General features: G+C 39.4%; 1 protein-coding gene across 5 annotated transcripts; it reads left to right on the top strand.

Annotated features, from left to right (window-relative positions):
- Positions 1-235: 235 nt before the first annotated feature.
- cblc (Cbl proto-oncogene C, E3 ubiquitin protein ligase) lies at positions 236-23,562 on the top strand. Of its 5 annotated transcripts, none has more exons than XM_079894592.1 (12): positions 236-1,763; positions 17,005-17,151; positions 17,304-17,460; positions 18,093-18,214; positions 18,326-18,463; positions 18,551-18,638; positions 18,768-18,899; positions 19,547-19,738; positions 22,264-22,392; positions 22,605-22,660; positions 22,756-22,811; positions 23,014-23,450. In XM_079894592.1, exons 1-12 carry the CDS (start codon positions 1,375-1,377, stop codon positions 23,172-23,174), a joined length of 1,767 nt encoding a protein of 588 aa, XP_079750718.1. In that variant the 5' UTR covers positions 236-1,374; the 3' UTR covers positions 23,175-23,450. The 5 variants fall into 5 exon arrangements, 4 of the variants coding, with proteins under 4 accessions (XP_079750718.1, XP_079750716.1, XP_079750719.1 ...); XM_079894590.1 differs by having other exon boundaries at positions 298-1,763; positions 22,264-22,410; positions 23,014-23,562; XR_013823696.1 differs by having other exon boundaries at positions 304-1,763; positions 22,609-22,660.
- The last annotated feature ends 1,706 nt before the right edge of the window (positions 23,563-25,268 follow it).

Below are 25,268 nucleotides of genomic sequence, written 5' to 3'. Positions count from 1 at the left end.
ATTATTTTAATTTTTCTTACTTTATGTAGTTTTATTTTATGTTATTCTAAAGGCATTGCATTAACAGCTTAGCATGAAGAGTCATATCAATATGGTAGGCTATTAGTTTTAATGTTAATTAATTTATGTAATGACAATGTAATTTTAAGGCCAGCCCTACAACAGCACAGAAACTCTATCTCTCCCTCTTTCTATAGTCTTTTGTTATGTGTTCAGGAAGTTGTACACACATGGTCTGTCCAATACGTCACAATTCAAACAGCGTCCCAACTGCACACAGCCCATGCAGCACAGCTCACTCACAGACACAAAAGAAAACAAACCTGTTTGTCTGCCTCCTAGCTACCCGGAAACTGATCAGAGAGAGAGAGAGAGAGGGAGAAAGAAAGAGAGGTGAATGTCTGCAGCTGATTTCCTGTCCTAAACCAATGTGAGTGTAAGTGCCTCTTCAAAGTTTTGGACACAGAGATACATTCAGACAGACTGAGAGACACCGTATGGATGAGAGAGATAATGACTGGCATTATGGGTGGAGTGACGGTGCAGGAGGCCGGTAGATCTGAGAACAAAAAATGAGTATCTGAAGAATTCATGTTTTAGGGTTTCGTTTAGCTTGTTTGCAACATCTTTGTTACGGAGACCTGGCAAAAGGACACATAAACTTTGGAGCGTTTTTTTTAAATGGAGCAATAGCACATTTTTTGAGGACGTATAGGCACCAACCTGTATACTTTTTGTAAGGTGTTGCAGGTGTGTTGTTTGAATAAGTGAGCTCTTCTTGTTCTGCTCGTAAAGAATGTATCTTATGAAAGGCATCTGCCCTCACACTGGCAATGGTGACAAACATCTCTCATCACTTCTTCGCACTTGACCGGACATGTGGACCTCGATATGGACAATACAAGATTTTTAAACTGGATTACTGAACAAAGTTTTGCTGTGGTAAGATGATAGTTGATTTTAGAAACCATCGCAATTACAGCCGCTTTTAAACTGCTGTTTCATCATTATATCATAATCAATGATAACAGGACAAAGAGTTATCAGGGAAGTGGTTTTCAGATAATTCTCATTTCATAAAAATAGATCTCTTTTCTGAGAATAATGGTGTAACCGTTTGATAAGTCATAGCCTCAGAGGTTTTCATCTTTTCATGCTAGCTCTGCTAAAAACGATGCTCTCCATAGACTCAACTAATCATCAATTGTTGTATCATGCATACAAAAGGACAACTGAATCAAATACACTTTAATTGTGTGAAGGAAGTGAGTACACTCAACACTATCTCAGACAACTGTTGATTCAGACACATGTCTGAACATTAACATAGGCTGACTAACACTCCACGTGTGGCTCATCGGATACATCTCATCTATGATGGCAACAGCTAGGCGTTCAGGACCTGCAGGCCGAAGTCAAATTCTTGATGCTCCTCAATCCATGTCTCAGTCCCCCACCAATGCGGACCGCAAAGTTCTTGATAAAGTTTTCAAGAGACTGGAGAAACTGCATAAACTGAGCACCGACCCCAGGCTGGGTCTAAAAAACAGTCCGCCATACCTGCCCGAGCTGGTGTCGGAGACCGCCACCCTCCTGACAGAAGTATGGGCTCCTTACAGGGGATCAATGATGGCCGTGCCCCGATGGGACGAGGTTGATTATCTTAGGATCCATATTCGCCACTTGCTGGACAAGACAGATAGAGCTGTGCTGCTGTTTAAAGATGGCAAGGAGAAGATGTTTGAAGAAACATCAAGCTACAGGTAAGACAAAGCCAAGCAATTTGGAGGGCAGTTTTTAGACTTTGCTCACTGGTCATAATATGTGTGTTCTTCAGTTGTCCACATTCAAACATCTCAAAGACCATCAAAGTCGGCAAAATGATGTTAAAGGGGTCCTATTATGTTTTTCTATTTTTTCAACTTTAGTTAGGCTAATGTGTAGCCTAATGTTGCTGTTTGAGCATAAAAAAGAACTGCAAGGTTACAAAGCCACAAAGTCCACGCCAAAGGGAGATATTTTATTTAACATAATCTCCTTTTCAAGAAGTAGCCTACAACAAACTGAATTTGGACTACAATGCGATTTTACTGGGCTTTGTGAAGTCACAATGTTACTCATTTAAATAACCCCACCCACAGAATACACAAAAAGGGGACGAGGCCTGGTTGAGCTACATTAGAGAAGACAGAGTTGTCGCACTGTTTTTTCCACAACATTTCCAAAACTCATTAGTTTGACCTTTCTAAGGCTGATGAACTTAGAGTAGTTCAATTTTATTTTAAACACTGTTCCTGAATATTAAAACCCAAAAGTTTAAATCTGTGTGCTGCACATTTTACGGAGAACAGCTGGTTTTCTGTAACGTTTGTAGGCTCTCGCTTTTGTAAGACCTCTCCTTAGGAAAATGAACCATAGTTTTGTGATCGATTACTGTTTCTATTAGTTACCTTAGTTTTCCGACAAATCTCACGATTAAATGGTGGATAACATCGTATCTATTATGTATAATAAAATTACAAAACACATACCTCTCAGACTGCAAAGTCTGTGCATGAAATCCGTTCTGGACGATCCTCTTTTTCGTTAACATTTTCAGGGTCTGAATCACGCTTAAAGGGGGGGTGAAATGCTCATTTTCACTCAATCTCCTGTTAATCTTGAGTACCTATAGAGTAGTATTGCATCCTTCATATCTCCAAAAAGTCTTCAGTTTTATTATATTTCTAACAGAAAAGATAGGCTGTACCGAGTCTTTCTGGAAAAAAACGAGCGTCTGGAGGCGGGCCGTGTGGGCGAAACAAGAGCCATAGAGAGAATCCGTCGATCTGGGCTTTGTTTATAAAACATTCATCGTCGAAATGCAGGGAACAAACAGCATCCACTGTTCCTAACGCTGGGTTCTTTGGTAAGCTTTCCCTCACATCCAAAAACACACTTTGGAGACACTATGCAGCGCTGCCGATGATTTCCTGTTGAAGCGCGTTGATGTGCGCGGTCTCACTCTCCTCTGGTCGACGTGTGCGCGGCCGCGCTTTTCCGGGAGAAATGCTCATATAAGGAGTTCCACTCTGGTCTACGTCATTAGATCCACGGTCGGAAAAAAAACAGCCGAAACTTGTACCAACCCGGAAGTAAGATTTTCGGCACAGAAATTCTCCGTTATTCGTCCAAAATATTTTTTAAAAACTTTGGCCATGTTAAGCATGAGAATCCATCTCTTTAACACTGTAAACAACTCTGAATACATGAAACACCATTGTACCCCCCCTTTAAATTGGTTTGAAATTGACGCCATTGTTAATACTTAATAGGCCTATTTACATTTGAGTAGAGGCGGTTCTGAAGGGGCGTGACATTTCCCGAGCATGCGTTAAGCTCTGCCAATCACAACACACTGGGCCAGCTAACCAATCACAGCACATTTCGTATTTCGGATGGACGGGCTTAATCGAAATCAGCATGTTCAAGCCAGACTGGGGAGAGAGGTGCTGTAATAATGAAAAATATGTGGAAAATAATGTGTTTTTTGAAAAGTATGATAACATTTTCTAGTACACTCCAAAAACAAAATCAAGACTTCATAAAAGGGCATAACAGGACCCCTTTAAAAGTTCCAAAAACAGACAGAAAGTATATAGTAAAGCAGATTATTCCTGTTTTTGGTAGTTTAATCAAAATATGTACTTTAGTATAGAATGGCAATTCAGTTTTTGTTATAGTTTTATATAGTTTGCAATAAAAAAATAAAGCATAAAATGTGGGAAATTCTTCTCTGATTAAACCTCTCAACATCTCATTTCAATAAACACTGTGAAGAAGAGGCAGAAACACAAAAAGTATATAAAACTCATTCAAATGAATCAGTGTGTGTTTTAATCAGTCATCAAATAAAATTACCACATTATTAATGTGAAATGTCTGCATACTACAGAAGTACAATGCTTGGCAAAAATGTCCGCAAAAGAATGTAAATATAAATGCGTACATGTCCATACACGTATAAAGAGAGGGTCATGTGCTTCAGTTTTGCGAGGGTTGAAACTAATTTCCTAGTATACCTTACCAACAACCTGACTGCAACAAAATGGCTTATTTTCAATCTTAAGCAACCAAAGACTGCAGTCCCTATTTAGTCTTGACCAAGTTTCTGGTCTGCTGTGACTACTAATGACCAGTGTGTATAGTGCAGCATTATCATGCAAATTGAGGAAACTTCCCTCTAGCAATGGAAGCCAACAGTTTAATGTTGTTTCAGCACTACAGTGGCCATTCTGTTTACTTCCTGACTTTTTTCTTCCTTCTTTTTTATTTATTTATGCATGGCAAAAAGAGAGAGTGAAATATAATCTTCTAATAATATATCAAGTTTAAATAACTTAAAATAGACCCAATAGATATTCAGTCTACTCTTCATTTATCTTAAAGTAACAGTAACTAAATGGCTTGTTCGCAAGGTCTGCAAATAGTTTTCTCTTCTCTTCTGTGTGAAGTGAAATAACGAGACCTATAACCGCAAACCCTAATGCTTGAAATAATGAATTGGTTTGAGTAAGGAAAACTTAAATTAAAAAAAATTGTTCCATCAAATGAACTTTTATGAGTATTTAGAACTTTCTTTTTCTTTTGAGTTCACAAAACTGACACATTAAGTAATCTGAATTGTTTAATTGTTTTGAGTTTTATGAAGATGTTTCTTTTAATTTATACAAACTTACATTTAACTGAAACTGGGCTTGGATTTCTATTCCCCAGCATGTTTGGCCTTGGCTTGACACTCGAAAATGATAGTAAATGCTAAAATAATTGTTTTTTGTATGTGCAAGATTAATGTTAAGTTGGAGATTTAGAAGTGTGTAATGTTTTGCTATGCTCATTTAGAAAACTTTCTGTTATGTGTTTTTTTTTGGGGGGGGGGGGGGGGGGGCATACATGTGACGAGTGCACAAGCTTGGTTTGAGAACAATATTATATATTGCCGTACTCATTCAGAAATTGCTATGCTATGCTAATGCTATAGCATTGTGTTGCCAATAACCAGGTTAGCATTTTCTGAATTAGCTTTAGTTAAAGCTAGCCAAGTTTCCATTACTAAAAATATTTAAGTTGAGATTACAAGATGTTTTCAAGTTATGAATTAGCTTACGCAAAATTTTCAAGTTAATAGCTGTTAAAATGTATGAGTACAAAATAAAAATCTGCCAGTTTTGCTTAGGGCCTACTTAAATTTCTTAACTTAAACATTTTATGTAACTGATTACCACAATTGTTTTTGAGTTTTGCCAACTTATACGGGTTTCCAGTGCAACAGAACACGTCTTGCTTGACCTACAAATTAATCAATGTTTCACACAGCATGTCACAACTAGAAATTTAGCGTAGAAAAACACGATCTAAAAGGAAACTGTGCCACTGTGCCATGCAGCAGAACCTGATTTCACCAAGTGCAACATGTTCAATCATTCCTATCAACTAATCAGATCTGAAACAAGTTTACAGTTTATGTCAAGTTTAGTCTTACAACTAGGGTTAGGTGCTTCTACTTCAGTGTTATTCACCTATCATCTCCCTCTGATTTTAGGGATAACTGGTTAGGGTAAGGTTTAGGGGTTTGAAATATGTTGAAGAAGGAACGCGTCTAACTCGGCAAAAGCAGGATGTAAAATACACACTGTGCATAATGCATACTTTAAATACACACACACACATTGATTATGACACAAATGTTTAACATATTTCATAAATAGATACAGTAGTTCACACTCCATTTCTCAAAGCATGCTAATTCATTTGACTCATTTACTAAGGAACGGAATCACCACACACACCTATTACAGTACATGTGGGTAAATTTAGCTAATTTCACCTAGTTTGTGACTGCTTGACAATACTGAAACCATGCCAACATGGTTAGTGGACAGGACAGTATGTGTGGTGGAAACTTTAAGAACATGACTGAAGGAAAGTTCAACCCTATAAGAAGCGGTGCACTGAGTGCTTTGTGGCTAAGCTAGAGATAAAAGTAGAAAGTAAGTGGTCATATTGTCTGAGTGGAAAAATCTGTTGCATACAAGCCATGGTTGGCCAGTTTAAGACCCAGGCCAGAGCGTTTATGCATATGCATTTCAACACACTAAGCCACATTATCCACAGTCAAACAGAAATAGCCTCAATGAATGTCAATTACAAGAAGATTTATTATTTAAAGATTCTGTCTAATCATTATTATACTACAATGAAAAGTATACAAAACTTAATAAATATAATAAATTATAGTTTTATAAACTATAATAGACTTTCTTCAAACATTACTACAGCAGGTAACCTAACCCTTTTGGACAAAAAAGTATAACAGATGAAGGGTGCCGATCTATGCTGTGCTGTGTAGAGGATGCTGACGTTACCATGACAACCTCTTTGATCAATTAGTAATGGAAAATTCTGTCACCATTCTCACCACACACACTCAGGACAGGATGTATCAAAGTACTACTTCCTGTTTCTAGTATAGTGTGTTGAGCTGATGACAGTTTTTTTTTTTTTTTGGTGTTTGTTTGTGCATACAGGAATATGTTGTGTAAAAACTTGTCGACATGATTATATGACATATCAACCAACAATCATCATATCTGCAAAAATGAGTAAATAAGCACCACAGCTCTCCTGTGCAATTAGTATTTATGTCAACCTTATATACAGAAAAATGTTATTTACCATGTGCAATACACTAAATATTTGTGTTCATATTTATTTATTGGCAACACTTTATATTAACTTTCATTAATAAATCATTAATAAATCATTAACAAACTTTATATAATGCTTAACAGATCATTAGTTAATATATATTCACATAGCTATGCGATAACATGCTTGTTAATGTTTAAATAAACTTATTAAAGATTACATCATTAGCAGATCGTTATTTAATGTAAATAAAAATGCTGTCTAATCTCATTAAACTTCTATTTATATATTACCTAATGCACATTTTTACATTTACAAATGTTGTGAATTTTTTTTTATTAATAAACAAATTCATTTAATTTGTAATTTTAAGCACTTCACACACTATTCATGTTAACATAATATTCATTAACTTTAAAGGGATAGTTCACTTTGAAATTAAATGTTGGTGTGTTTTAGCTTACCTGAAGGGCATCCAAGATGTAGGTGTCTTTTTTTCCGCAGTAGTTTCAATTTTGATATTTTTAGGTCAAACCGTTCTTGTCTGTTAGTCATATCATGCAGGTATATGGATACTGACTCAAAGAGCTTGCACAAAGTCCAAAATAAAACAGTTCCCCATCGTCCAAATTAAACAATTCCCCATCGTAAGTACACATTGATGGCCTAAGACACGAAACGAGCGGTTTGTGTGAGAAAACGAACAGTATTTATATAGTTTTTAGCTCTTATAACACAGCCGCGTCCAAATGATCTGAGGGCTCGGCGGGTATAGATATATACACTATGTCGCCTTGGTTACTGCAGTTCATTGGAACGAAACCGTAGCCAAGCGACATCTAGTGTATATATCTATACCCGCCCTTGGGCAGGTATAGATATATACACTAGATGTCGCCTTCGCTACTGCAGTTCATTGGAACGGAACCGTAGCCAAGGCGACATCTAGTATATCTATACCCGCCGAGCCCTCAGATCATTTGGACGCGGCTGTGTTATAAGAGCTAAAAACTATATAAATACTGTTCGTTTTCTCACACAAACCGCTCGTTTCGTGTCTTAGGCCATCAATGTGTACTTACGATGGGGAATTGTTTAATTTGGACGATGGGGAACTGTTTTATTTTGGACTTTGTGCAAGCTCTTTGAGTCAGTATCCATATACCTGCATGATATGACTAACAGACAAGAACGGTTTGACCTAAAAATATCAAAATTGAAACTACTGCGGAAAAAAAGACACCTACATCTTGGATGCCCTTCAGGTAAGCTAAAACATACCAAAATTTAATTTCAAAGTGAACTATCCCTTTAACCATAGTCTCTATAGGTCATACATTGGGTCTTCTTTTGTTGTGGTGTGTATTTTTATTTATTTATTTAACAAATAATTTATTAATTATTAATCATTTTATTAATTATTTATTAATTATTTGTTCATGTTTTTGCAGTACCCGATTTGTAAATGTTTACAAATGTTTACTAAGCATTTAGTACCTATATGGGCATTGCATTTTTAGCTACTGTAACAACGTTTATGTAAAGCATTAAGTTTAGCTAAATGCTTGCTAAAGACATAACACCACATAATTGTAATTTGGGTGCAAAACATGTTTTATTGCCTCAACACTTAGTATACTATATCCTTAAACAGGATATTCCTTGAATCATTCATCAACAGGAGAAAACAAATATATATTTTTTCAAGAAAATACTTGTTCATTTATCAAAACAATGTAATTGTCACATTGTCAGTTCTGTCTTTCTCCGCCCCCTGTCTGTATGTTTCCATGGTTACTGATTTTATTTGAGTTTCAGTTCAGGTGTGTCTCATTAATTAGTCTCATTAGTTCCTATGTTTGCTGTCTTGTGCTTTTTTCAGTTCTTTGTCAGTTCTACGTTGCTGTCAGGATGAATTAAAGAGGATTCAGTAGCGAGTGTGAAAACAACAGTATTTATTAAAGGAGATAATCAGAATAGATGGCGTGGGTCAGATGAACAGAGGTGCCCGGGAACAGTCTCTCCTGGCAGCGCAGGGATGCGAATGGGCATCCCAATCCTCCGTAGACAACAAGGAAGAACGACCAGGAAGACAAAATTCATTATCCAGACATGAAACACAGGGACCACTGAGACAACCAAGACCAGGACACGAACACTGGGAACTCCAAACGATCTGACAAACACAAGGCGAATGACAAGGACATTAAATAGCAGGGCTGGTCAGCCGCAGCTGGCGCTAACGATCTGATCAGTGGCAATCAACGGCCACACCCACACCCACATACAGAGAGAGAAAGAGTCAGTGAATTCATGAACCGTGACAGTACCCCTCCACCCAGGAGCACTTACCCGTTGATTGTAATCATCAATAAGGGCCTAGCAGGATCCCAACTTCTCTCCTCCGGAACGTAACCTTCCCAGTCCACCAGGTACAGAAATCCACGTCCCCTCTGTCTCGAGTCCAGAATCCGATTGACCGAATAAGTTGGTTCCCCGTCTACGAGTCGCGGTGGGGTGTGTGTGTGTGGGGGGGGATTAATATGGGAATGAAACACTGGCTTTAATTTGGAGACATGAAAGACAGGATGAATTCTCCTGTACGCAGGAGGGATTTTGAGGCGAACTGTCACCAGACTAAGGACTTTGGTGACAGTGAACGGGCCGATGAGTTTGAGAGTTACACTTGTTACATACGGAGCGAAGAGGAATATTCTTGGATGAAAGCCACACCTTTTGACCTATGACGTAAACAGGAGGTTTCGACCGGTGGCGATCGGCCTGAGCCTTAGTGCCCGCTCGCACCTGGAAGAGAATCTCACGGGCTCTGCTCCCCATGTGGCGGCACCTCTGGAAGAAGGCATGAGCAGAGGGGACTGTGACTTCTGATTCCAGACTCAGAAAAATAGGTGGCTGGTAGCCTAAGCTACACTCAAATGGAGAGAGGCCGGTGGACGATACCTAAAATGAGTTATGTGCGTACTCAACCCATGAAAGCTGCTGGCTCCAGGAGGAAGAATTCTTGGATACCAAACTTTGCAACACTCTCTCCAAGTCTTGGTTGGCCCTCTCGGTTTGGCCATTGCTCTGAGGATGAAACCCAGAAGACAGACTGACACTTGCCCTCAGTAATCTACAAAACTCTCTCCAGAATTTGGACACAAATTGGGGCCCCCTGTCGTAAACCACATCCATCGGGAGGCCATGTCTGCGAAAGACGTGATCTACGACAGCCACCCACTGTCTCCTTGGCAGATGGTAATTTAGGCAAGGGGATAAAATGAGCCGCCTTCGAGAACTGGTCCACTGCGGTCAAAACGACCGTCTTTCCCCTTGGAGGGCGGTGATAAAATTGAGTGCTAAATGGGACCAGGGTCTTGAAGGGACCGACAGCGTTTGGAGTAACCCATCCGGGGGTCGGTTGGAAGTCTTACCGCAAGCACAATCCGAACAGGCCAAAACAAAAGCCTGAATGTCACGAGCCATTATCGGCCACCAGAATCGTTGCTTAACCAAAAAGCTGGTCCGGTTTACTCCTGGTTGACACGCCACGTTGGAACAATGACCCAACCGAATAACATTGGACCTTAATTCCTCCAGCACAAACAAACGACTTGGTGGGCAACCAGGCAGAGGCTGGGAGACTCGATCTCCCATGTGAGTGTGGAGACAATGCATCTCTCAGGTATAACACACTCGGGAGAGGGCGGGCGTTCAGAATGGTCAAAAACGCGAGACAAGGCATCGGGTTTGATGTTTTTAGAACCCGGACGGTACGAAAGAGAAAACTCTAAACGACCGAAAAAAAGGGCCCACTGAGCCTGCCTGGAGTTGAGTCGTTTAGCGGATCAGATGTATTCGAGGTTCTTGTGATCGTTTCAGATGATAAAAGGTACCCCCGACCCTTCTAACCAATGACACCATTTCTCCAAAGCTAACTTGACTGCCTGCAACTCTCTGTTACCAATGTCATAGTTACGTTCGGCGGACAACAAGCGATGGGAAAAAAACGTGCAAGGGTGCATCTTGTCATCCGTGGAAGAGCGCTGGGAAGGAACCGCCCCTACCCCTACTTCTGATGCGTCGACCTCCACCACGAACTGACGTGATGGATCAGGGGCTATCAGAATGGGAGCTGAACAAAGTGGCTCTTAAGGTTGGAAAATGCAGCTTCGACTACACCAGACCACCTGAACGTCGTCCTGGTGGTGGTCAAGGCAATCAGAGGAGTGGCTAGTTGGCTGAAATTACTAATAAAACGTCGGTAAAAATTGGCGAACCCCAGAAACCTTTGTAGGGCCTTACGGGAATCTGGGTATGGCCAATCCACCACAGCTCTTAACTGTCACCGTCCCACAGGTGGGACGTTTGCCCATATATATTTAAAACAGTAATATCTTAGTAAAAACCTAAAGTAATATTGACAAACTATATATCATTTGAAAGCTTACAATCTCTAGTTTTCATATTTGGTGGCTGTTTTTTAAAATAAATTACAGAGGAGCAGTAATTTATCAATTTGCAACAAGAATATTTCATATTCATTAGGCGTGTTTAGGCCTTTATTTTGAAATAGAAATAAACATGAAAAATCATGAAAGATTGGAAGAAACCTCAGTTTGTTTTCATGCCAAGAGTTCAAAAGATAACACCAATTAAATTTTATGAGAAAAAAAGGTCTGAAAATGTTTAGAATATAAAGAAAAATATTATGGATTCTCGATTTGTGATGGGGCACGCAGCGAGCTATAGCGCACATGTGCTCTTTTTATGTTTATTAAAGGTTGAAATCAAATCAAATACTGCCAAAACACCCACACTATTTCTGAATAGGATGTATCCTTCATAAATTGTATGAAATTATGGGAATATATGGTTCAGATCACTCAAAACATATATGAAAATGGAGACGCCCTTATATGGTCAGTAAGGAAGCTGGCTGTCCATCTAGTGAAAAAGTTTGGTACTGCGCCCAAATAAAATCTCACTGAAAGCTCATTTTTTGAGATATCAACCTAAAATTTGAAACACAACTTGTTTATATTTTTGGCTTTAATTTTCTAGCAGTTTTAGAGTAAAATATATTTTGTAATATATATATTTTATATAAAATATAAATAATTATATTTTTACATTCTATATTTTCATAAACTCAAACTTATATAACTTTTTTTCTATTTCACTTTCATAATTTATTTCACTTCTACAATAATCTGGCAAATGTCTTCTTAAAAACAAGACCAACCATATGTCTATATTCCAAAGCATTCTTGAATTACAACCATTTAAGTTTGTATAGTGATTTTTTTGTCTATGCGAAAAAAGGGGGGGTGACAGTTAAAGGGTTAATCTTGTCTGACCAATCCACCACAGCCTTAATCTTGTCTGGGTACATGCGCACTCCCTCGGACAAGACAATGTAATCTAAGAAAGGAACAGACTGTGCATGAAAAGCGAATTTCTCCACCTTGACAAAAAGCCCATTCTCTAGCAGCCTCTGGAGCACTCTCCTGACGTGCTGAACATGTTTCTGGAGACGAAGAAACTATCAATATGTCATCCAGGTAGACATATATGAACTGGTCAATCATGTCTCTCAGCACGTCATTAACGAGTGCTTGAAAAAACGCAGGGAGTTTGACAGGCCAAAAGGCATAACCAAATATTCAAAGTGCCCCCTGGGGGTAATAAGCGTGGTTTTCCACTCATCCCCCTCCCTTATGCGAACCAAATGATAAGCGTTACGCAGGTCCAATTTTGTGAAGACAGATGCTCCCTGCAACCGCTCGAAGGCCGAAGACATCAACGGCAAAGGATAAGTATTCTTTACCGTGATGTTGTTCAACCCTCGGTGGTCAATACACGGTCGCAGGGAACCATCCTTCTCCACGAAAAAGAACCCCGCCCCAGCAGGAGAAGAGGAAGGACGAATGAGCCCGGCTGCTAAAGAATCAGAAATGTATTTCTCCATGGCCTCCCTTTCTGGAGCAGAAAGCGAGTATAACTTGCCCTTAGGCGGAGACATATCTGGTAGAAAAAACAGAGATTCTAATTATTGGACAAAAAACTTCCTCACGTAATAACCTAGAATACTGTCTAACACTTGATGGCTGCTCTGTCAAGTCTTCGTCGTCGTTAGGAACCTGGGTGTGCTCTTTGATACCAATCTTTCATTTGAAAGTCACGTGTCTAGTATCTGTAAAACCGCATTTTTCCATCTTAAAAATATATCTAAATTACGCCATATGCTCTCATTGACAAATGCGGAACAATTAGTTCATGCGTTCATGACATCAAGGCTAGATTATTGTAATGCTATTACAATACAAACTACAGCTGGTCCAAAACGCAACAGCTAGAGGTCTTACAAGAACCAGGAAGTATGACCATATTAGCCCCGTTCTGTCAACACTGCATTGGCTCCCAATTAAACATAGTATACATTTTTAAATATTGCTGATTACTTACAAAGCACTAAATGGTTTAGCTCGGCAGTACTTGAGCAAGCAATTAACGCATTATAGTCCTTCACGTCTATTGCGATCTCAAAATTCCGGCCAGTTGATAATACCTAGAATATCAAAATCGACTGCTAGTGGTAGATCTTTTTCCTTTTTAGCACCAAAACTTTGGGACAGTCTTCCTAACATTGTCCGAGAAACAGACACACTCTGTCAGTTCAAATCTAGACTAAAAAACACATCTCTTTGAACTAGCATACACATAACACATTATAGACTTCTATATCCCGAGGTTTACCACAGTCCGCCAGATCCAGGCCATATCCAGATCTGATGAAGCACCTGTGCCTGGACACGATGACAACGCAGTCCTGAAGTGTCAACTAGTCTCTCCCCTGTGGCCTTCTTCCCTTCCCTTTACCTCTGTACAGATAAAATATTGTCGGGATAATTCCGGTTCACATGACTACGCAGAAGCGATAAACATTCTGTATTATAAATTTTAAGGCCTGACAAGTAGTTTGTTGAGGGTTGGTTTGTAGAAGGACTACATGCCTGCACTCATATATATTCAAATGCGCATACTAAAGCGCCATCAGCGTTCTCACTGGTTCACGTTTTTAAAGTTTGCCCAGAGAGAACTTAAGGGTTTTCTGTTAGAAAGGTGTCGTGTTGCAGCCCCTAAGTTAATAACTAATGATCGTTGCGACAGAAGTGAATCAATCAAAACTAACTTTAGCTGGACAACAACTTTATTCTAGAGCTGCTGTAAAGCCAAAACAATCTATGTTACTTTAATTTCCTATTATCACTGTAAAGCTGCTTTGAAACAATCTATGTTGTTAAAAGTGCTATATAAATGAAGGTGACTTGACTTGACTTGACTAGTAGATCTATAGCACAGTCATAGGGACGATGCGGAGGAAGAGAAGCAGCCCGGGACTTACTGAACACTTCCTTCAGGTCGAGGTACTCCTCGGGCACGTTTGACAAAATCACAGACTCATGCTGCAACACAGAACAAGACACAGACGAACAGGCAGACACAAGACTACAGGCATAGCACTGATTGCTCCAGGCCGAAATGGAGCTATGGCCCCAGTCAACACTGGGATTGTGCTGCACCAACCAGGGATGACCTAGGACGATGGGGACCAGCGGAGAGTCCATAAGCATAAAGGACAACTCCTCCATGTGGTTCCTTGATGTGATGAGGGTTATGAGAACGGTGGTGAATGATATGTCACGAAGTTGTTGTCCGTTAAGTGCACTGACAGAAATCCTGGGAGTGAGGGGAATGATAGGGATCTGAAGGTTGTGTGCTAGTGTTTGGTCCATGAAGTTACCTTCAGCTCCCGAATCCAACAAGGCCAGTCTTACCGGGAGGAGAGTCGAAGATGAGGATTTCTGCATGGATTCATGCTCCATGGCGGGGCTGACCGTATTACTGACGGTGGACCTGGAATACTCGGGGTTCTCGGAAACCAAAGTCTGGCGTGCTCACTGCTCCCATCGCTATAGTCGTGCGTCCACAAGCAGTGCCAGTTCAATAAGTCCGTCGAGATCTGTGGGGAGTTCCAGTGTGAAAATCTCCTTCTGAATACGGTCAGCCAACCCATGCAGGAACATGTCCCACTGCGCCTCCTTGTTCCATTTGCACTCTGCTGCCAATGTCCGAAACTCGATGGAATAGTCAGAGACGGGTCTGTTATCCTGACGCAGATCGGCGAGCAGACGGGCCGCCTCGCGCCCCGCTACCACGCGATCAAAGACCTGCCTCATCTCCTCGGAGAGAACGCTTGGAACGAGGAACAGCACGGATGTTGGTTCTCCCACACTCCCGTTCCCCATTGAGCCATGCGCATGACAGCAATGTCATAACCAATGCCACCTTAGACAGTTCCGTGGAAAACGTCAGGGGTGAAGAGAAAAGAACAACGAACATTTGGTTAGAAATGCTCTACAGAAGTTAGACTCACCAGAGTATGCTTCAGGAGTGGGTGGGCACGGCTCATGCTGATGATTGCTGTTCGGTGGAGTGGGAGGAAACTCTCTCAGATCAGATGCACTCGCTGAATCCATTGATGGTCAGATCGTTCTGTCAGGATGAATGAAAGAGGATTCAGTAGCGAGTGTGAAAACAACAGTATTTATTAAAGGAGATTTTTTTTTAGTTTCTTTTTATTTAAACAGGGACAATGCACAAATTAACATTAACCTTGTGTCAAAACAAGGAGAGATGCATTGTGCCAGGTTATAGCACAAGTGCTATTTTCCGCCCGTAGTCCCTTGGCAGATCAATAAGACAATAGGACAAAATTTCATAAAAGTAAAATACAAAACATTAAAATATACAATTTTACAACTACAGTCACACTTAATTTTCAATTAAAACTATCATATGCTCAATTGTTCCCCCTTCCTTAAACCAACACACACACACACACACACACACACACACACACACACACACTTCATAAATGTGTACAATTTTGTTGTGACAGTAACCATGCCTTTGTCAAACTCGAAAAGGTTTGAGGATTTGTACATGTAATAAGGTGTGTAGATCATCAGAATAGATGGCGTGGGTCAGATAAACAGAGGTGCCCGGGAACAGTCTCTCTTCGCAGCGCATAGACGCGAATGGGCAACCCAATCCTCCGTAGACAACGAGGAAGAACGACCAGGAAGACAAAATTCATTATCCAGACACGAAACACAGGGACCACTGAGACAACCAGGACCAGGACACAAACACCGGGAACTCCAATCGAGCTGACAAACACAATGCGAATGATGAGGACATTAAATAGCAGGGCTGATCAGCGCAGCTGGCGCTAACGATCTGATCAGCGGCCACACCCACACACACACACACACACACACACACACATGTCTGGTTCACTATCTTTGTGGGGACTCTCCATAGACGTAATGGTTTTTATACCGTACAAACTGTACATTCTATCCCCTTACACTGCCCCTGCCCCTAAACCTACCCATCACAGGAAACATTCTGCATTTTTACTTTCTCAAAACAACTCATCCTGTGTGATTTATAAGCCTTTTGAAAAGTGGGGACCGCTGGCTGGTCCCCACAATGTAGGTGATATCAGGTTTTACTATTCTTATGGGGACATTTGGTCCCCACAATGTAATATAAACAAGGGCACACATCACACACACACACACACACACACACACACACACACACACACACACAGAGAGAGAAAGAGTCAGTGAATTCATGAACTGTGACAGTTGCATTTAGTTGGTTGTTCTGTTCCTGTTTCCGAGAATCTGTTTTGTGAAGTTTTGAGTTTGTTTTTGAATAAAGCTGCTGAATTTGGATCCTGTTTCATCTCTTTTGCAACCATCTTGTAACAGTAATATAAACCATGTTCCCTTTTAGTAATCAGACTGACACCTGTACACTGCTGACACTGCTGACGCCTGTACAAAGACTTTAACTGTACCACCAAACCTGACCCTAATCTTACCCGTATCCCACCTCAATAGCAGCTAAAGTGTTTTGCACTTTGATCATGAACACAAAGTACATTGTACCTAACAATCTTTTTTTTGAATTATTGTTAAATTGACTGTTGAAAATACCAAACGCCTTTTTGCATTTGTACATTTGTGAATGTGAAAAAAGAGCATTAGGTAATATGAAGTTTAATGACACTTATAGATTTTCAAGAAGTGCATGATCAAATTAATTGAAAGTTTATTGACATTTGTAAGCATTTACATTAAATAATGATCGGTTAATCAATCAACATTTATTAATGAAAGTTATTATAAAGTTTTATGTATTTTTTAATCTTATGTTTTAATTTGCTTTATCTTTCAGGAGAAATCTTACTAAGTTGTCACTTCTGTTCAGCCACATGTTGAATGAACTACGAAATATATTTCCTGGGGGACGATTTCAGGGTGATACTTATAGGGTTACAAAGACAGAGGCCAAAGATTTCTGGAGGAAGGCTTTTGGACACAAGTATGACAAAAATAATTGACTGAATGTGTATTAAAGACTTTTAAACCATATGCATCCATTTTTGGACAATCACCCCCCCCCCCCCCTCCCCCCCCCCCCCCCCCTCTCTCTCTCTCTCACACTCTCTCTCTCACTCTCTCTCTATCATTCAGGTGTATAGTGCAATGGAACATTTTTAAACAGCAGCTGAGGAGGGTTCATTACTTCGAAGAGGGAATGGAGTCCATGGCTTTGAAGTCCACAGTTGATCTCACTTGTAACGATCACATATCCATCTTTGAGTTTGATATTTTCACCAGGCTTTTTCAGGTATCCTGAGCTTGAGAACTTCTAAGGAGATTTTAAAAATAACAGGCACATTCAATGAATAGTTTGTTGTGAGACTTATTAGATATGTTTGATAAACTAAATCCTACAAAATAAATCTGGCATGAAAAGTAGATAATTTTAACCACATCAAATGGCCATTTTGGCCTGTTTGACCATTTGGCTGTGATTTTGATCTTCATGGGTTTATCTAACAATTTAAATTATTCAAAAGTCTTGTCATTTACATAAAATATTATATTGATATTAGTTTTACTGTAGTAAAAAAAAAAAAAGTACTCATTTTAATGACCAAAAACAATATTTATATCTTTGTTACACATTCAAATTATTTACAAATTCCTTAAAAAAAACTAACATTATTTGGACCCTTTCTACAACATTTTATTACACATATTGATTTGTGAAGCTCCAATTTTATCTATTTAATTTTGATATATATTTTATGTTTAATCCAAAATGGGAAAATCCCATAGAAATTGAATAGAAAACAAAACAGTTTATAAAAATATATTTATAATAAAAAGTTTGTTTGTATTTTGGTCCTTTGTCATTTTCTTCATCATGTTGTAATCACTTCAAAACAAAAAGCTAATCTTGTATTCTCCCTTTAGCCCTGGTCAACTCTGTTAAGGAACTGGAATCATTTAGCTGTAACTCACCCTGGATACATGGCATTTCTCACCTACGACCAGGTCAGGGTCCGACTGGAGCACTATAGACATCGTCCTGGCAGGTGAGACATGCAGCAGACAAGTATTTATTATAGGATGCTTATATAGGTTTAACGTTAGACTTAGTATGGTTTAGATCTAATCTCTTACTGGCTCTCTCTGTGCATCCACAGCTACATCTTTCGTCTCAGTTGCACACAAATGGGTCAGTGGGCGATTGGTCATGTGACCAGTGATGGCAGCATTGTGCAAACCATTCCCCAGAATACACCTCTCTACCAAGCACTCATACAAGGTTTCAGGGAGGGCTGGTGTGTATCATTTTAGAAAAAAAATTACACACTGCAAAAAAGCTGTCACCATAATGCTAACATAACCTGAAATACTTCCATCTGCAGCTACTTATACCCTGATGGGCGCGACGTGAACCCTGATCTCACCAGCCTGTGCAGTCCGGCTCACAAGGGTCGAGTCAAAGTCACAGAGGTAACTGAGAGTTAATAAATGAGAGTTTCAAATTTATTTCTGATTTGCTCGTTGAATGCAAGTCCATTTTGTCTCTAATGCAAGATGGACTTTTTTTGTCTCCTTCATTTGTTCACTTTCTGTCTTCAGGAGCAGTATGAATTATACTGTGAGATTGGCAGCACATTTCAACTCTGCAAAATCTGCACAGAACGAGACAAGGACACTCGCATTCAGCCATGTGGGCATCTGCTGTGTCAGCCCTGCTTGACTGGCTGGCAGGTAAATTATATTCTTATTGTGCTCAAACCTTTACATCTCCCATTAACACTTGGATTCACACTCATGAGCAATTATGGTGAGGTAACACCCAAAAACCCACAATCACCCGCTACATGATAACATGATTGTGGTTCGTCTTGTTGGTGTAAATATAAACATTAAAAATAGAACTCCTTGGAGTGTAATTCTTTTAATATCAATAGACCATTAACATAAACTGATAATTAAATACTTGCAAAAAGCAAAGTCATTCAGAAAGCAGTACTGCATGAATTATAGTGTTTGCCACAGCGTCATGCAGCATGACCTGACTTTTTGGCTCAAGCTTCCTGCCTGTGTTTGATCAAGCATGTGTGCGTGTGTGACTGATTTTCCACTTCTCTCAAGTTCACAGTCACACATCATTGCATGGTGAGATAACATTTACCTAAGAGAATGAGAGGATGTGATGCATTTCTGCAGCTCTAGAATTAATGCAACACATTCAAAGAGTAGTGCAACTCATTCTCATAAGATGCCAAGATATAAGCTTTCTTGTGGTATGATGTTTTTGGTAACTAAGAACTAGAGTCCATAGTTTTGGTGCTTTATGCATTAGATAAGTGAAACTGAGTTTCGAAAGTAGTGTCACTCCCTCTAATATGCAGAAGTCAGATGGACACACATGCCCCTACTGCCGCTGTGATATCAGAGGCACGGAGTCCATCCTCATTGAGCCCTACCTGCCAGTGAGAGACAGGAGGCCAGAGGGGAATGAGGAAGACGATGAAGATGAAGATGAGGAGGAGGATCATGAGGATGTGGAGCTGGTAATGAAAAAACTGGCTTGTATGAAAAAGGTGAGAGTGCATAATTTTGGCTGCCAATCTGAAACCCACAATCAAGTTCATTGAATATTTCAACAGATTTTACCCTTATATGTTTACTCATGTGTTCTTAAATATTCATTGTGCATTGTTTGCATTTTTGTATTATCAACCGCTTTCACACCTCACATTGTAGACCTCACACTGTCATTTCAATCAAAATGCAATTACATTAAACAAACAGGTACTCTAATTATATAAATATACAGCAGTGTAATGGCTATGGTGATTAAACTAGAAATCCACAGTACACTATCAAAATGAATATCCGTTTTCATACATTTTTTGATGCCTAAAGTTACACTCATCGGCCACTTTATTATAGGTACAACTTGCTAGTATCGGGTTGGACCCCCATTTTCCTTCAGAACTGACTTAATTCTTCATGGCATAGATTCAACAAAGTTCTTGGAAACATTCCTCAGAGATTTTGGTCCATATTGACATGATAGCATCACACAGTTGCTGCAGATTTGTCAGCTGTAAATCCATGATGTGAATCTCCCATTCCACCACACCCTAAAGGTGCTCTATTGGATTGAGATCTTGTGACTGTGGAGGCCATTTGAGTATAGTGAACTCACTGTCATGTTCAAAAAACCAGTTTGAGATGATTTGAGGTTTGTGACATGCTGGAAGTAGCTGTGGTCATAAAGGGATGAACATGGTCAGAAACAATTCTCAGGTTGGCTGTGGCGTTTAATCAATGCTCAATTGGTACTAAGGGGCCCAAAGTGTGCCAAGAAAATACCCTCACACTATTACACCACCACCAGAAGCCTGAACCGTTGATACAAGGCAGGATAGATCCATGTTGTCTATGCCAAATTCTGACACTATCTATCTGCAACTGCAGAAATCAAGACTCATCAGATCATGCAACTTTTTTCCAATTTTCTATTGCCCAATTTTGGTGAGCCTGTGTGGATTGTAGCCTTGGTTTCCTGTTCTTAGCTGTCAGTGGCACTGGTGTGTCATCTGTTGCAGTAGCCCATCTGCTTCAAGTTCTGAAGTGTTGTGCGTTCAGAGATGCTCTTCTGCAGACCTCAGTGGTAACGAATGGTTATTTGAGTTTCTGTTGCCTTTCTATCAGCTTGAACCAGCCTGGCCATTCTCCTCTGACCTCTGGAATCAACAAGGCAATTTTGCCCACAGAACTGCCGCTCACTGGATATTTTCTCTTTTTCTGACCATTCTCTATACACCCTAGAGATGGTTGTGCGTGAAAATCCCAGTAGATCAGCAGTTTCTGAAATAATCAGACCAGCCCGTCTGGCACCAATAACCTTGCCATGTCCAAAGTCACTTAAATCACCTTTCTTCCCCATTCTGATGCTCAGTTTGAACTTGACTCAGATTTTCTTGACCATAAGTGCATCTCAAATAGGCTCCTTAGCTCCCGAGCTCGTAAATCAGTATATCGTGTATGAATCCGGGCACTGGTAAGGACCCTGGCTCACTACAGATTGGGACTGCGATTACTCAATTTCCTATCTGTCTAGCGATGTGTGTTTATGCTGACATATAAAAAAAAAAGAGTTTTCAAATCTTCTATCACACGTCATTATATGTAGTGAGTTGGCTACAGAATGATTTACGGTAAGGGCACATAGTGAGCATCAATGCTCCCAGGTTTTTGCAGTACATTGTGGGATTTTTTTAGGGAGCGAACATTCCACTGCACTGGATTTTTTTTACGATTGAGACAGCCCTTATAATGGCCAACTCCCTGATCAGTGCCCTGATACTGAACTAGGGAGCTGATTGAGACGCACCCTATGACTAAAAAAAAAAAACTCCGGCCAGAGTGGAGATTTTGGAAAGCTTCGTTTGCACGTTTGCATGTAAACTGAGAAAAACTGAGTTTTAGGCAGCAACGTCACAGAATGTGACTATTTTCGGGATACTGATTGGCTAATGTGGGCTTGAGCTTCTCGTTACACTGCCACCTACAAGTTTGGCATGCTCTTGACAGCATATACACGGGTTCGTGTGCACAATGTTATTGTTGAAAACGAAGAGGGCTGAAATGTCCGTTTAGCCATCCACGTGTAAACGTAGCCTAAATGCAATGAGTTGCTGCCATGTGATTGGCTTATGTGCGTTAATTAACAGCTGAACAGGTGTACCTGATAAACATTTTATTTTAACATTTTATTTTGATTAATTCATTTAGACAAATAATATAGAATTTAAAAATTGGGCATTTATTGGTTAGTGGCCATGATTTAAAAATATTGACTTATCCCTAATTGCTAGAATTCTATCGGTACAACCTTAGACCCTCTTATCAAGCATTCTCAAGTTTCTGTTCTGATATTTGTCAGTAATTCCAAAATGTATTGTATCATATATCAAGTTGCTTTGCTAAGAAAATGTCTGCTTAGACAATAAATGCAAATGTAAGTGTAGGTTTATCTACTTTCTTGAGTCTGCATTTCTTTAATTTACTTCGACTTTAATGGTTGGTTAATCTCATTCCTCTCTCACTATTACAGATATCACAGGAGGAGTATCAAGTTCCCCGTTCCAGTCAGTTACCTCCTCCCCTTCCTCCCAAAAGAAATTCACTTTCCCCGTGTCCCTCTCCCAAACCACCCTCCAGATCTTTTGGCACAGGCACACGGGTCAGTCAGTCCAGTTTGGTGGGTTGTCTGTCTGTCTGTCTGTCTGTCTGTCTGTCTGTCAATGTGTTGTTTTTAAACCACTTTGTGGTTAGTATCCAAATTATGAAATGAATGTTACTTTTGTTAAGTGCATGATCCTCGGTAATTAGTAGGCCTAAGTGAATTCAAACTTACTGTTATTATGAAAATCAGTTGTTATGTTTTCTCCCCAGAAAGTCAAACACAGTTCCTGGTCAGAAAACATGCTAAGACAAAGTTCCTCAGATAGGTAAGAAAATATAGGTTACATGGGTAATATCCAATATTAAATGAATGGGATTAATTTTACTCCTCCTTTCCATTCCCCATTCCAACCGGATTCAGAAGCGAGGAACTTTTGGAAGACTTCCGTCCCTCCTCTTTGCCATGTGGTAGACACAGTGGGTACCATAACTAACCTTGATTCGCCTCTGTATGCTATCATAACTGTGATCATTTTTTTAAGCCTGAGAATACTTGTGACGTTTTCTTGAACATGACAACCACATTTGATGCTGTTGTATTGACACCTGGTGGCAGGACTTGTAGTTACATAGAGTATAAGCCATTTCTGATGAAAAATTATTACCCTATCTCTCTTAGGTGGGGTGCCCTGGGAAGGGCCTTCAGAAACTGTTAAAAGGAAGAGGAGAGAGAAAAGAAGGGACAGGGAAGAAGAAGAGAGTGAGAGAGGTGTGGTGGATTCAGCATCTCTCTCAGGAAGACACTGTCATGGGAAGACCCAAGAAAACACTTCATCCTGACAGCAAAGTTTAATCTTAGACTTCAGACTGTAAAATATATTAGCAAGACAAAGCAATCGTGCGATATCATCAACACTGGACAACCAAAATTATTCAAAGGACTTAATATTTACTAGATTAAGAATGTTAGCTTGATTGATCTTTCCATTGACAATGCAGAAAACACATCTTAGTGCTCACAGATTTTAAGACATTTTAAATCCTACCTCATGCCAACTAAATGTTTAGCGAAAAGGCACTGTTTTAATAGATCGCATTGAATAAAGAATTTAAGATAAAACAAACAACAGACTTTTTTTCTTTTTTATCTTCTTTTGCCGACAAATCTGTCTCACTCAAACCACCTGCCAAGCTGGAATTTACATTTCAATAAAAATAGTGTTTTTCCAAGGCTGGTTAGTTCATCCAAAAATGTTTCAAAAATTTCGTTCATCTTCGGAACACAAATGAAGATCTTTTTGATGAAATCTGAGAGATTTCTGTCCCCCCATTGACAGCTACGCAAGTAACTATAACTAGAAGATTTTTTTGTGTGAAAACCCTTTAACCCTGTATGGCATGACTTTTTGTTTTTTGGGGAAAAAAATCTTTCACCCCGTTTTTTGGGAGCTTGGGGGTCCCTGATAATATATCCATCATAAAATGTGCTACGAAGGTACTAAAATTCAAAGGTTTTCTACATAGGTGGAATAGGGAAAACAAGCAATATGTGCATTCGAAAAAGTTCAAACATCAATCACAAATGGTTTCAACCAATCACAAACATCAAACAATCAACAACAAAAAAACTACTACTACTAATTACAACTAACACCCCATAACACCTCATGTATAAATGTTCATATTCATTTAAACATTTACACCAAACAAACACTATACACACACACACACATACGTTACTTTGCTGACTGACCCCTGACCTCCTAACTGTCTCTCAAACCTGATTCAGGGGTCCACTCTTCCTGACTCTCCTCAAGCTCGTATACTCACTCTCAGAAGGAATGGCCCTAACCATGTTCCTTTCACCCATAAAATGCAAAATCATTGACTATTGATGCATTCAAGTCATGTTAGAAAGATTGTAATTACGAGTTGAATGCACGAACATCACCACAAAGTCGTAATTACGAGTGGGAAGCAATGGCGGAAGAAAATAGTTTTCAATCATGATAAATTTAATTCTGAAAAACGCGACAGTACAATTTAGTTTGTGTAGCCTACATATTATGTGTACTGTTAATGAAGAAGAGAGATAAAGTTTGCCAGAAAACACTACTCATTTAGCCATTTTATGAGCTGATAGGCATGAGTGACCAAACTACATTTCCCATCATTCTCTGTGGCAGTATAATAATAATAATAATAATAATAATAACAACAACAACAACAACAACAATAATAATGAAACATAAATTATGACACATAATGCGCATTCTTTGAGTTTTCCGAACTTGTAAAAACAAACTTGAATGCACCATATGGTCCTCCTAACCCTAGGCTATTGCCTGAACAAAAGCGGTCTAACTGCACAGTGTTGCCCTGAGGCAACGAACAAAAAAACACAGTTTTAGTATATAAATAAAAACAAAATAAATCTTTAAACAATCAAGCATACTTATTTACATACTGATGCACATGCATATATTTTTTAATATAAAGTTATTTTAACTTAAACGTTAAAAAAGTGATATTTATCTTAATATTGCACTCTGTGTACCATGTGGCTTTGCTTCATGAAAGGACTGCTCCACCCCCAAACAAAAGGTCACACCCACTTCAGCCCCTCATTTCATTGAACAGACATGTCAGGGGATATTATATATTTAAAAATATATATTAAAAAAATTAAAGGGGCGGTGTGAGGTCCAAAAAGGTAGGTTAATGATCTATAAATTGTCTTTGCTGCCCTCTGCTGCCCTTTTCTGCCCTCTGAGACAGAACTTCATTTGTGTTATAATACTGGAGAAGCCTAGCCTACTTCACCTGAATGCATTCTTCCAGTTTCCTTCATTCTTTTAAAATGGGTTTCATATGTTGCTGTTATAGTGTGCCATTGTGTCAGGTAAACTGCACTATAATTGAAAAATTGGAGGA

Source organism: Squalius cephalus (genome assembly GCF_949319135.1).
Source record: "Squalius cephalus genome assembly, chromosome: 15".
In the NCBI taxonomy this organism is placed as follows: Eukaryota; Metazoa; Chordata; class Actinopteri; order Cypriniformes; family Leuciscidae; genus Squalius; species Squalius cephalus.
The sequence above is the reverse complement of the archived record's forward strand: the minus strand, read 5'-3'. Positions and strand labels throughout refer to the sequence as shown.